This window comes from Achroia grisella, unplaced genomic scaffold, assembly GCF_030625045.1.
Source record: "Achroia grisella isolate CSIRO2021 unplaced genomic scaffold, CSIRO_AGI_Agris_v1 utg5968, whole genome shotgun sequence".
NCBI lineage: Eukaryota > Metazoa > Arthropoda > Insecta > Lepidoptera > Pyralidae > Achroia > Achroia grisella.
In genome coordinates, this window is record NW_026712957.1 from 151,808 (window position 1) to 167,166 (window position 15,359).

A 15,359-nucleotide genomic window follows, 5' to 3' on the forward strand; every position below is an offset into this window, starting at 1 on the left:
GGGAATGGCATACAAGCAGATAGTCTACATGATGGTAAGTGGTAACTATCGTCTATATATATAAATATCACGTTATCATGTGACACCCTCAATACCACTCATGTTTTATCATTCCAGAGGGTTGAGGTCACATGACTTCTATCCAGTAATTTTCTGCCTAATCTACATCCTACAACCTAAACACAGTTTACAATTTAATCTATATAGATATCTATGGTAATATTATATTTTTTTAACGATAATATGTAGTAATACATATGCAGATAAAAAATATGTACTTGATAAACAAAGTAATTATATAAATAGATCTAATTATATGATTCTAATCCATTTTTGATCAAATAAAATATACGTATACAATAAAAAATGACCAAAAAGAAGAACTGCATGATGGAGAACTTACCTATCAAATACCATTTGACAAACAAGGTAATGATATAAATATATCTAATTATATGATTCTAATCCATTTTTGATCAAATAAAATATACGTATACAATAAAAAAAATGACCAAAAAGAAGAACTACATACTAGAGGACTTACCTATCAAATACCATTCTCCATTCGTGATGAAGTCAGACAAATCACCGCCCGCTTCGTCTTTTAGCACGAGATCCAACTGTTAGAAAATCAACAACTTATAACTACGTCAAACACACAAACGATGTAAAATAATTAGGGAACAAAACATGCAAATTCTTTTTCATGCTGTTGATTTAAATGAAAATGGATTTATCCTAATAGTCTATGGTAATTAAAGGGAAATGTGAGAACCTAAAACACAATGCTAAACTATTGGTTAGATGCAGTAACAAGCATTAATAATCATGAGTAAAATATAAAATTACCGCCATACGTTACGCTACTTATTCTTTTAATTACAATATCACATTTAACTTAACTACTTACTGCTTCAAATTGAACGATATTGGCATCTGAAATTGTGACATGAAGAGTTTTTTCTAAAGATGCAATTATAGTGATCCTAATCACTATAATTGCATATACGGACATAAATTTAAGATAGTTATCTATAGGTTTCTGGAAATACAGCATACTTTTACAAGTACTAAGCTTATAATAATAATAATATATTATAACAATATTGTCCCATATTAAAGACAAACATATACAGAAAATAATAAAATATAAAATGAAATGCAATATTATTTTAAAATTTCAACAAGAATTTATAAAAACAAAGAATTTGTTATAATTTGAAAACAGCCACAATTCACAATTAAGGATATCAAACCGAACTATTACTACCTTAATTTTAATGTTACAGACAAATTAATAAAATAAATTAGAAGAATTCCTAATTACAAAAGACAACATATAATAATTAGGGTTACACATGCATTACATATAAAAGTAAAACATTAAATTATGAAAACTTTATATTATTTTGTATTGTTTATATTTCACAACATCAAAAAAGAGTAATTAAAAATTTACACTTAATTTTCTTTTGAATCTCAATTTGACCTCAATATTTATCTTGGATATATAGTAATAAATTCATAATCAAATGTTATTGATTTATGTATGAATATAATTTCTATTTAGGATGGACGAAGCAAATATTATCTTACTTTCTACATAAAAAGTGAAAATGTTCAACAATACACTGAACTTTATATTCATATACAGGACAAAGTTAGATTAAAATACTTGTTAGCAACACACAAAACATAATAAGTTAAAAACTAGGGAGAGATTATAAACTTAGAACTGCAACTAAAATAACTACATTTTGGAAATATTTAGTTATTTTGTTGAAACTTCTAACGATAACACAGCAGTAGTTACGACAAATATCATGCGCATGCAAACTAATTAAACATAAAAGCTTTACATAATGTTAATATAATTTTGTAAAGTCCAACAACACTGATATTAATATCATGAATAATGTACACGAACCTTTTAAACAAAATCTAGTTTTAAATACTTAAGTTGTTTCCAAGATTATGTATATTTGAATGTACATAAACATTTGGCATTGAGTCAATTGTAAATATAAGTGAATGTATTAAAACAATATCTTATTTTATTATTCTCATGATTACCAAAGCAAGATATTACGCCTCATAAAATCTCACTCATCATAACATTGTGTAAAGCTGTTATCATTTATCTTACACGTTACTTTTCACGTATCCGTATGGCAGTACGAAATCCGTTCCATATTTTTACATTTTATGTATCAGATGATATAGTCGTTTGCTCCATGCAAAATAGTACATACAAAACACTTTGGATATATAATATCCTTTGAGTTTCTCACATGGTTCCCTTATACTCCTAAATCCTAACCCTATACCTACAGATAACATTAGGAACTTAAGAATTTAAGCCAGAAATTATCATGAGATAACTTGTAGAACATATTACATGACATGTTGAAATCCCAGAATTATAGCGGATCCCATTAAATAGCACACTTTGTAAGCATCCGTCACTATTACCAAGTAAACCGTAAAACTAATGGTAGTCACTAATTTCGAATGCAAATTACTTAGTTCACAACCAATTATTGTTAACGACACATATTAGCCTCAAAAGCAACGTTTTGTACGAGATAAATCTGGCGGAAGTAATGTAAGACTTGTTGGTTCAAATCAGCAAATTATCGCAGAGTGTACGCTGTACCTGGTTGCCGTCATAGGTCCAGCTACCGAACTTCATATCACAGTGTTGGTCGTCGAAGGGGAACCAAGTGATGTCTATCTTGCATGTGCTCTTGAAAATGCCCGGAGGCACGTACAGGCAACTGCCGTTGTTTCTGACCACCACGTTGGTCTGGTAGGTCCCGTCAAAACCCTCGTCAGCACTATGATGTCAATGAGAAAGATACGTCACTGCTTGTTGTTACAATCAGTATACGCTATATTCCAACTGGCTTTTTATAGCCCTGATACTGTATTAATTATCGGAATTTTTATTCAATATCGTTTATAATTCACATAGGTTAATTTTGTAAACATTTTTATTTTATTTTTTTAATTTATATTAATAATGTTATTAAGAATATTTACGTCATTTTAATTTACTGACCCTAATCAAGTCCCTTTCGCTTTGCAAACAAACCTCACTGGAGGCATCTTTGATCAATAACAAGCCTTAAAATTTCATTAAAAAGTTCCTTTGAAGTTTTCAGAGAATGTACCCAAGACATCACAAGTTGTTACAAATTCGGCGTTATTAATTCTTAAAAGTGTTTTAATATAAGCTGCGAACAAATTAAACGTTCTCTCTAATACAGCCGTATAAAACATTTTCAATATGTCTCCACTAAATTTAGTAAAATAAAAACAGAAAAATTAATAGTTAGTACTATTTTATCTGTTGTAAAGGGTATAAAATTATTTATCGTAATACTAATTTTTATCTGTACAAATATTTTATATTTATTTAATATTTTTAAGGAAAGGAAGCAGCGTTAAAATTAAATAGAAAATAGAAGAAATATTTTGTTATAGTCAGGTTTATTTAAGCGTTTATAGTGCGATGGATTCAACGGGTACCATTTAAAAGTCTGCGCTGTCAGTGATAAAGCGAATTAAACAACAAAAAGTATTCATTTATCATTGACAACGACAGAAATCATCCTCGCGCTTCACCAGGCCACAAAAAACACATCAATCGTTCTTCCATCGCTTCCTTCGAAACTGTAAAAGGACGATTTCACTGTGCTGTTATTATAATGGTCTGACAAGCGAAACGATGACCGTGGTGGCTCAAATCAGCGACTAGCTCACCACATACGGTTATGTTTTGTTTTTAGGTGTGGCAACAATGAGTAGGAGACGGTTAGACTCAACGCAGACGATTGTTACTTTTTAAAAAAGAATGAAGACATATAATGAAGCCATGTTAAAACACTCGTTTTGACAGAACCCAAATTACTGTAAAATTTATTGTTATCTCTGTCTTTCGCATTATAGAATTATAATTTTATCCTGTCCTCAAAACGGGTATATTAAAATGGCCGTACTAGTAAGTACCAATCGTCATATTCGGATTTATCTCCTACTTTGTTGTCACTGTATACTGAAAAAAATTATGGGTTATTTTTAGAGAAATGCAATATAACAGAAGAGAATGAAATAAAGAAGTAGAAGTATTTTTAATTAGAAGTTATAAGAACTATTAAACAGATTTAAACATTAAAATTTAACAATTTAATGTAAATTTTAATACTGTTACATAAATTAAAAACTATTTAATTTGATTTTACGCTATGCATGAATGAACGCAAAGGCACCAAAATACGCAATATTTTTTTAATCATAACTTAATTTGCAGTTATAATCAATAGCATTTACAATAACTGCATTATACCATTATGTACATATACATACTCATTCCTTATCCCATTTATTTGTGGTCGGCATAATACGTTTTTCTCTTCCATTCGTCACTGTTCCCAGTCATCTCGTTTTTTACTCCCTTTCTTACCATATCATCTTTCATATATAATGATGTACATGTACATATTGATATTATCTAACAGAGCAAATATAAAACAAAACTGAACATATATTTAACTTTAAACCGTGGAACAATCACGAAATTAAATTTTTCCTTTTTATAATATAACTATATACAATCTTAGTTTTCTAAATAGCACGCTAGACAGTTACAGAAACAGCGCATTTAACGGCAAGTACTGTAAACCACAGTTAAACAGCAATTTGTCTGACGCTGTCTCGCTGTCTGCCCTCCAGTCTGGCTCAAAGTCTAAATGTAGATCTAGATTATTGCACCGCCACAGCTACACAGTGGAACTTGCTGGAACAAACTTAAGGCTACACTTGCCGCTAATATTATAAACGTAAAAGTGTGTCTGGATGTGTATGTGAAGGTTTCTTAATGTTTAACGTAAAATCTACTTTAAAATAATATAGGACCCTGGAATAATATATTTTGGTTTATCAGTTGGCAACACTGCTACTTTAAATAGTAAAAAAAAAATAGTTCGTGGTTCATTGCCATTTTGTCGTTCGTAAAGTTGGCGCGTTTTTCGTTCTCGTAATATTTTTAATATTTATCTATTGATAGAAATGAGTTGTGTTTGTGGATTATTCTAGACTATTCAAGAATAATTAAATAATAAAGAAAGCATGAGTGATCTGCTTAAGAGCAACTGTTGTCGGTTTTTTGACCGGGTCAGGTGCAAAAGGTAAGTTCGAATAAGCCCGAAGTTTTGCGCGTTTGCTCACACAATTTACAGTCCAGACGGTAGTTAGTTTTCAAAAAAAGTTATAATTTTTAAAACTAAATACATTGGCCAAAATAAAACAATAAATGACACTTAGATTTAAATCCAAAATGTCCGCCGTTGCTTTAAATTAATTTTCTAATTGACAAGTTTTTTAGACACGGCCAAATTCGATCTCACTACCTTTGCTGTTTACGTAAAAAATAGAATAGAAAATTCTTTATTCCAGTAAACTTCATTTAAGCAATTTTCAGTAGTCATAGTTTTTTTTTTAATCTACCGCTCATTCAGAAAGCTGTCTCATCACAAGAGGAACGAGGAAGACAATTTGGGTGGTGCTCTTTTAAATAATTGTTAAATCACTGGACCTAGAATCTCTTCAATATTTTATATATATTATATGATAAAAATGTAGATAAAAGTATGACCCAATACACATATAAAATATATACATACATAGTTTAACGAGATCTGAATATAGCACAATCCAATACACTATTCTATTGTAACAAGCGGAAGTGACGTCACAGCGTCGCCGCTTTCAAAGCATACCGATGTTTACGATACAAGTTGTGCGCCCAAAATCACTGGCTTGTCTTAAAATTATAGGGGTGTGGACACATAAACGGGTGAGTAAAGTGGAAATTCAATCCATAAAGTTTAAATAAAGTACCCATAAAGTCGACTCAACGACATTTTCGGTAGAGTTGCCCAACTTACCTCAATACGTACAAAACACTCCAATACCCGAAACATGTATAGTCGTAAATATTTGTATTCCTTCACAAAATTTGACATTATAGTGACCGATGTTAGTGAATAGGTTGTGGCAAAATAAATTAATAATCAAGTACAAAATAATGTATTTATATTATTTTGTCTAATGTCACTAGAATTAGCATATGTGAGTTCACAAATATTCAGTGCGGAAACTTGGCGGATTTATTATACAATTATGTATATTACAAAAACATTTAAATACATGTATAATATTTATTAAGCAAGCCATAGATATGTCCATATTCTTAGGGAATAACCACATATTTTATTTTATTATTTTATCTCAAATACGAAATATGTATGTAAAAGGACTCAAAGGAAAAAATCTAAACTTTTCTGTTTATAATATTAGTTTCTGAAATTGAATATAAAAGAGTAAAATGTATTATTTTCATCTGAGAAACTAACAAGTAAATTGCGCATTTCATAGTAGCCAACACAAATCACATTAAGAAAGTATTTCGTAAAGAGTGTAGAGAAAAAAGTGATATATCAAAAGAATTGCTTCGGATCCTGAAAACAAATCCCAACAGCAGTTACGAGAGTCATGTGCGAGTTTGTACAAAAGTGCTATTTATTGAGTTTGTCAGCCAGGCCCGACTAGGGTCGTAGCGATGTTGCTAAGCTAAGAATTGGGACCATGCTCTGTATATATTTGGGCTAAGTGTTGCCACTTTTACGAAGTCCACTAACTGAACGCAATCTTCGCTACGACCACCACAATATTATAAATTTGCACTAAAAATTATTCAGTTCATATTTAGTTTAATTATATAGTAGTAATAGTAGACTTTCTATTAGTGAAGTTTAGTATTTAATAACCTTTTCCATTAAGTAGCTTATTGTGTGTCTTTAATTTGGTATCAATAATTTTTTTTGTTAAAAATAATTCAACGCCCGAGCTCTGAGAAGTCATGGTGAAATTAGTAAGATAGCAACACTGACACCCTTATTGAATGTAGTATTCATGAACGTATAGGTGAGGTTTTAAGCACTCCGTTAGTTGGCGGGACGCCAGCGGATTTGTTACCTGCGGGTAGCTCGCTGACACCGAAGTGTGTATCGCATAACTTTCTTGGCTAGCGTTTCAATTTGGTAAACTTTTTGTAACTGTCATAAACAACGCACAAATGTGTATGGTACACAGAAATAGAGGGAAAAATGCCCAATATATTTTACAAAATGCCTTTCCCTGCGACTTCATCCATATGGCGATGAATTACCGAAAAATAGATATAGAATCTTTAGACAAATAAACTTAATATAAGCACTTTTGAATAGTCACATTTTTTTAATTCTACCATCATTCGGAACGCACTCATCACAAGAAGAACGGACAAGAATCTTGCATGTTGCTAACGAGTAGAAGGCATGCGGTAATCAACATAGAAACCGATACACACTCATTCTTTGTTTAATCAGAATATTTGTCAACACTATGAATTTTAAGTTTTTAAGAGATAAAACTATGTGATGTTTTTCTCCATCTCAAAAATATTTTAAATCATTACAAAATTAGAAATAAGGTAAATTGAAATTTGAATGTGCCTATCTATCTATCCATAGGTACTATTATATCTACTAGTACTAGTACTAGTTTATATCTGCTTAGATTAGTCGTTCTGTGATTTGTCTTGTGCTTTTTTATTCATTTCATTACACTATTAAGTTATGAATAATAAGATTACGACGCCTAAAATAAATAAAATATGTATAATAAAATAATATCTGCAAATATAAAGCGTAATATTAAAATATATATAAAATAAAACGGATAAATGAAAAATGATCTGTTTCGCGAGAAGACGATTTATTCTTCCTTTGACATTAAAATTAAAATTCTATTTTTAACTGCGACCCGCCCTTACTTGCCTGCAATAAGATATTTTGATATTAAGATATTTTCTAATCACTATGACTGATTTCCTCTTATTAATTGTTTAACCAGTTGATTATATATTCAATATTTTTTCTATTTGAGTATTTAATTGAATTAGTGATAATTGGTGGTTTGTATTCATACACTTAAACTTTAAACTATACACTTAAAATTTTAAAGTAATAATAAAATTATTTAAAAGAGCAACACGCAGGTTTCTTGCTCGTTCTTCTTGTGATGAGACGGCTTTCCGAACGAGCGGTAGATTAAAAAAAATGTAATGACTATTCAAAAGTGCTTCAATGTAAGTTTATTTGAATAAATGATTTTCTATTGTATTCTATTCTTTGTTGGAGTAAAATATAGCTTACGTATTGAGTTAGACATCTAGCAATACATCGGTAAACAACTGCATTCGATACACGCAGTAGATTTTGCATTTATAAACAAACAGATAGTCATAGAACATTTTGGATTCTATTGCTATAATAAAGACCTCCACCCTCCCCCCAAATAATGTTGTTTCTTTTAAAATCTATAATGTAAAAAATTTGGAGTCTTACAATTTTACATACTATATTCTACTAGCTGAGCCGACAAACGTTGATTTGTCAAATAAATTAATATCGCTATTAAGAAATGTGGATTCGTGGTAAAAAGATGAAAATTTGGGAAACACTCCTATCTTTTCATATATTTTAATGCCACATCAAAAATAATTAAATAGATGCGCAGAAAATAAATAAAACACTATTTCTGGGGTGGGCCACCCCTTAGGAGGCTATCACTTAGGAGTATAAAAATAGATAATAACCTATTCTCGGACATACCGAGTATACATATAAAATTTCATGAAATAGTGAAGACGTTTCGAAGAAATATGGCCACTAACATTATTTCTTTAATCTTAGATTTATTTAGGGACTTTTATCATAATATGATAATGACAGTCCCATCGTATCTTATTACTAATCATATCTTCTGTATAATGAAAACAAAAATTATGTTGGCGATGATACAGGTTCAGATAATATACCGTGATATATACCAATATCAAGCTAATTTATATATTAATATACTCTATATGAATTCCAAAGAGACGTATAATAAATAAAATAAAAAGAATAAAAATAAACTTCGTAAAACATTATGAATAATGTGGTCCAAAAACGAAACGGTGTAACATTAAGCCTGCTTGAGACCGACGACGGCCAATTCCTGGGAGACACAGTAAACAGCACAGTATTATACGGCCCCGTAAGTGATTTAAAAGCTTTCATAATCGAATGTTGTTCGGGCGGTGTTCGCTTTGGATCCACGCCAAGCTTGGCGCCAGGGTTGCCACCTTTAACACTCAACCTCCCTTGTAGAAATCAAAAATTCAATAAAATCTCGAATATTGGATCCATTGGCGACTGCTTCAGCTATCTAGCGGTTTAGCACACTTTATTTCTGTTAGAGACTAGTTCGATTCCTCGCACAATACAAACATTTATATTCATGAGATTGTTTGTATTGGTCTGGGTGTTATCTATATATTAATAACAAAATATGTAAATATGTATATCAGTTGTCTAAATACCCATAACACAAGCTCTGCTTAGCTTGGGACTGGATGGCGGTATCTGAATTATCCTGACATATTATAATTAGGTATTGTTTTGCTCTCTTACCTTACAATCATATTTTGTTTTAATTGTCTAAGGATCTTTTTATTGCCATTAGACTCTATAACCTCGTACATCATAGTATTTTAACTATATTTTGATTTTTATACATAAAAATCTCGTACGAGGACCGTATTTGTACGACAACCTCGTACGGTTGGCATCCTTGCTTGGCGCTAACATTGGCAAGAGCTTGGCCAATTTAGCAAATGGATGTAAACAATTTTGGATATCGAAGGATTGTACCACAGGGTTGAATCTTTTGGATAGGCATTTTCAGGAATTATGTTAAAGGTTGTTTTGAATACATTATTTGTAGTAAAAAAAATGTTATAGCCTATAGTATTACTGTAATACCTTTTGACATCGAAGAGGGGAGAAGCGAGTTAAGGAATTAAATGGCAAGTGGCCTCTAGATGGCTAGTAGCCTCCATTGGTATCAATGTACCACAACATGACCACCTAAAAGCGGTCTACCTTGGAAACTCGTGGATAGTTCTTGGTAATTTTGGTGGTCTTATACCCATTCTATCACCTTCCACTGGTACCACACCAGCGTATACCATTAGGAGGGGCGGGTGCAGCAATTCGTAAATATTTAATAAAAAATGATTTTTTTATTACCTACAGAGAGCTACGAAAGATATTTAGTCACTATATGTACGTACACCAAAATACATCGCACATAGTGTATTATCTTTTATTAAATTTTTATAAATACTTTGAAGATCTTATATATTTGTTTAACTACGTATATACTGTTACAGTCATTATCATACATTTATAGTATTTAACATTTATATCAATAAACGAAGTATTAAATAATAATCTGATTAATATTTCTTAAACAATAAATGTTAAGAAATTAGCGTATGAAATACATGAAGTATTACACTTGGTATAGTATCTCGATTATGTTAATTAAAATAACTACATGAATATGAAAATCGGTTAATTACAAACACAATAATAAAATTTAATTTCAACGAAATTATATTAATAGCAAAGCGAATCAGACTTATAAAAGAGACAAAAATAAAAAATGGTTGGAATGAAACGTCGAGAATACTAAGGGAGGCCAAATTAAAAGTATGTGAAACGAGACGGGCGTTGATAGAAAGATATATGAATATAGGGAAAACAAATGAAAGGATCCGAATGGAAGCGCAATAATGGAGAGAGCAGAGAATTACAAAAGAGATAAGATACGGACTGTGGTCTGCAATAAACTATAACAAGAAAAACCGGACGTAAATATTTTGTTCGAACAAAATATATGTTTCTATAAAACGTTATGACAACTTTTGATTGGGGAAAGTTCTATTTAGTTTGAATGAAGACTCTCTTAATTTTTTCTTTGTAATATTGGTAATATTTCTAATCTCAATTAATATTAGACCTTTTTGAAATTTCGAATAATTCAAATTTTGGTTTTTAGACGTCAAACATAATAATCTATACAAAAATTCAAAGGCATAGGCCTTGGTCTGATTTTCCATTGTATTTGTTAGGTTAGTTTTTCCATTGTATTGTATGTGTTATAGGTATATGAAGGCACATGAAGACCAAAGTTATGTACTATTAACATTTCAAGAAATTGCTGGATGATCTTGAGAAGTAGTAAGAGCTCAATTATAACGACGACCACATACGTGCAAAACTAGGGCGAGTCACTAGTCTAGTCTATCGATAAGAAACAATATTAGTAAATCATAGGATTGGCAAACGTATCGTAGGACGCCCCGCATCTAAATAGAGCAATGACATACCTAGCGCTGCGGGTAACAATTGGACAAGAAGGTACGCTGATCGTACCCAGTGGATTACCTTGGCAGAGGCCATGTCCAGCAGTGGACTGATGATTATAATGAAATATTAGGTAGGTAGGCAAAAAAATTTAATAGAAAATAACTGACATTCATAAGCGGTTAATATCGTGCTTGATTATAAATGCAAAATTACTTTTGATTTGGTTTTCCCAATAGAAAACTACATTTTCATTATCTAGTGACTGTACTGTATTTTCAAAATAGTAAAGATCGATGGACACATTATTTGCACATGTGCGAAACCTGGATCGTTAGGTTAGTCGAAATATAGGACCAATAAATAAAATTTGTGTCGAGTTTCAGATAAATATTATCATAGTTTCTGTACGAAGAAGACAGTGGGAGTAAACATTTTGAGTGTGGATAGAGGTATGACACAATATTTACGTTTCATTCCCGTTATAACTCAGGTACTGGTAGGGTCCTTCCACGATTGGACACTTTTATCTTTTCCAATTACTTTTTCTTATACGACCTACCAAATATTTCTTTTATTCTAAAAATAGAACGTGAAAATCTCCTCTTTATGTATATGCATGTTTTTATCAGTTGTACTCGTAAATATCGTCAGTACATCAGTCACTTATAGTCATTTATTGTTTACTAGGTACTTGCCCCGGCTTTGCCCGGGTGTACATGTATTATACATATAAACCGTCCTCTAGTATCACTCTATCTATTGAAAAAACCGATTCAAAATCCGTTGCGTAGTTTTAAAGATTTAAGCATACATAGGGACGGACAGACAGCGACAGCGACTTTGTTTTATACTATGTAATGACAAATATGCAGACAAATTACTTTACAAAAAGAATAAGAATATCCTTGGAGGATTCAATAGCGCCATTTAGTCCTAAGCTAAGGTGAGCTTGTATTATGGTTACTAGACAACTGATTTGAATACATAGACTTTTTTTTTATATACATACATAATAAACATAGAAAATACACAAACTGATACATAAGATTATACTCATGAATATAAATGTTTATACCGTGCGAAGATTCAAAGCCACGACCATCGGAAATAAAGCGGTATACTAAACCGCTAGACCACCGACCCCGGGAATTATTGTTATAGTCATTTATTACAAATATGAAGTCAAATTACTTTAGAATCTGCTGCAATTGTTTTATCTGTTTTTCGTGATAAATTTTTATATAATTTTTTTTTATCTAACTATTCCACTAATTAGACAGATTATCTACAAGTATAATAGACTTCCATAATCTTCACACATTCTACATTTATTTTAATAATATAGTTCATATTTACGGTGCAAACATTTGTATTCATGAGTATGATTGTTTGTGTCGGTCTAAGAATTTATATCAGTTGTCTAGTATCTATAACACAAGCACTGCTTACCGTGGGACTAGATGGCGCTGTGTTAATTGTCCAATGTCATTTATTTATTATTATTTATATTTTAAGTTTCCATCTGAAGTGCGAATCGAAATCGAATTTAATCTTATAATCACATAAAACTTAAATTAAGTTTGCAAGTGAACAAGCATATCCCTCTATTCCCTCAGTTGGTGTAAATCCACCTTTATCTAACAACACATTAACAGAACAGTAAGTTGAATAACCCGCACGTTAAAAGTTTTAACTTGGCTCCCGTCCAGCCTGATAGCCGTTTTGCGCCAACTTCCCAACAAACATTAGGTAAATTAATTTGAATCTTGTAAACTATATAATAAACTGTTTACAAACGAGAATTTCTGTCGCTACCGTATTCTATTTCTGTATTAAATATTATCCACTGTTTTAATTAAATGAATTTATAATTCACTGTTTGTGCTGTAACTTATTAATTTAACTTCATCATAAAGTAATATTATAATAAATTCTTATATTCAGCTTCAATTTATTTACTACGATTATAAAACTGAATATAAAAGTAAAGAATTAATACATTATAGGAAGTATGAAAGTGGCGCCAGAAGAGGTTAAAAAGTAATCGTCGTCGTGGTATGGGCATGTAATGTAGTAACGTAGGAATGGAGATAATATTTTAAGGAAAGTATTACACATGAAAGTAGATGGTTATGGCAGAGGAAAGCCGAAACAGAGCTGGATGGACTGTGTCAAAGATGATATGGTAAGAAAGGGAGTAAATAAACAGATGACTGCGAACAGGGATGAAAGGAAGAGAAAAACATATTATCCCGACCTCAAATAAACGGGACGAGATGATGATGATGATGATGATGATGATGATGAAAAAGCAAACCAGTGGATGTACTGGAATTGTTGTTTATCATCATGATCATGTCCTCTTCTTTCAATGATCCATCCATCAGCCGTCATATCTGAGCTTACTCTCCTTTTATACACATTATCTTTCACTCAATCCATCAGGCGCGGATCTAACTAAGGGCTTTTTGGGTCAGCCCAGGGCCCCGAGGATACAAAGGGCCCGCAGTCCCTACTGAAACGATACTTAGAACATAAGTATTAAAGAACCTATCATAAGATTGGCAACCCTGGGCTCAATCAACTGATGCAAGTGCGCATCTATCCAAAGGAACGGGGAATTTCTGGTCGCTTGTTTTTGGTCGGTGTATTTTTTTAGTTGAATAATATAATTAGGTAGGGCCCCTAAGTATATTTAGCCCAGGGCCCCATAAATTCACGATCCGCCCCTGCAACTTTTCATTAACTCCATTCAATTTTTTTTGTTCGTCCTCACCCATCCATCCGTCTATGTTCATGAACTATCACATCCTTTCCTTAAGACATGGTCCTCGCTTCACCGCATAACAAGTAAATATGTTACCTTCGCAACTTGTTGTTATTAGATATTAATAGCTGACCCGGCTAACGTTGTTTTGTCATATAATTTATTTCTGGATACGGCCACCCTTATTACCTAGGGATATAAAAAATAGCCGGCCTATTCTTAGTCCTACCAAATATACATCATAATTTTCATAAAAATCGGTCATACCGTTCCGCATGAATTCGATAATAAACGCTGTGCCACGTGTTTTTTATATTTTTTTGTAACATATGATTACATGTATTAGATATATGAAAATACAACAAGATGGCGTCATGAAATAATTAAAAAAAAAAGAAAAATTAGGTATTCATGTTATTCTTCTTTTTTCGTAACATATCGTTATATCGCTCGTTCTGTAGCAAAAATGCCAGAAATTGGGAACTAAGATCATTCAAATTGATAATTGTCATCAATTAGTGAGAGCCGTGTGTTAGAATAAGAGTCAACGGCAATCGGTTCTCTATGTCTATCCCGTAAGAAATCTAACGTGGTTAATAGATAGACACTCTAAATAATCCAACCCAAAATATACGAGAACACTATCCGTCACTGCGCCTCATTCGACCCAAAATAATTCCCATGTAAACCCTTTAATGCAGGCAGATCGATAGCGTTACTTAAGTTATCCTATCTTAAATTAGGACCTTCCCTACTAACCTTTTCAGCATCACATTTACGTATTTTGTTTCTTTATACATAAATATTACGAACAAATAGAAATAAATAAACATTATGAACTAATTAATGAATTAATGAAATATAGCTATGTAGTTAATTTATATGCAGTCGATGTAGGAGCAAGTAGTATACCAGCGAAATCTCTCTACAATCTTCTTTGTCTCTCTAGAACTGCAGTAAGATCTATACTAGAACGTGTATCTAAAGCTGTAATAGCAGCTTCTACCAAATTGGGCGGGGCAGCGAGAGAAATACGAACGGTGAAGGTGAGTGTTGACGTATGTCGTCAAAGAGGCCCCTTTAAACTTATACCCGGCCCGGGTACAAGACCCGGGAATTCCTCGGAGTTTCCCTCTCTACCACACGATAGATCCGGTTCTCGCACGGTCAATCTATGGAATATTAAGAAGTTACATGAACAAAAAAACAGCTCATGTTTCGACCATTGGAATTAAAGGCGGTGCAATAAATCCCCAGAACACCAAGACAGTCTGACGAGACTCAGAGAG

At 32.0% G+C, this 15,359-nt stretch overlaps 1 protein-coding gene across 1 annotated transcript in view; it reads right to left on the bottom strand.

Annotated features, from left to right (window-relative positions):
• The window catches only part of LOC131848828 (neuronal acetylcholine receptor subunit alpha-7), a 55,616-nt gene that overhangs the window by 12,562 nt on the left and 27,695 nt on the right, over positions 1–15,359 (bottom strand). Inside the window, exons 5-6 of the mRNA XM_059198772.1 lie at positions 2,657–2,837; positions 545–620 (exon numbers count right to left, since the gene is read on the bottom strand). Coding sequence (XP_059054755.1) covers positions 545–620; positions 2,657–2,837 — 257 coding nt within the window. The remainder of the gene's footprint in view (positions 1–544; positions 621–2,656; positions 2,838–15,359) is intronic.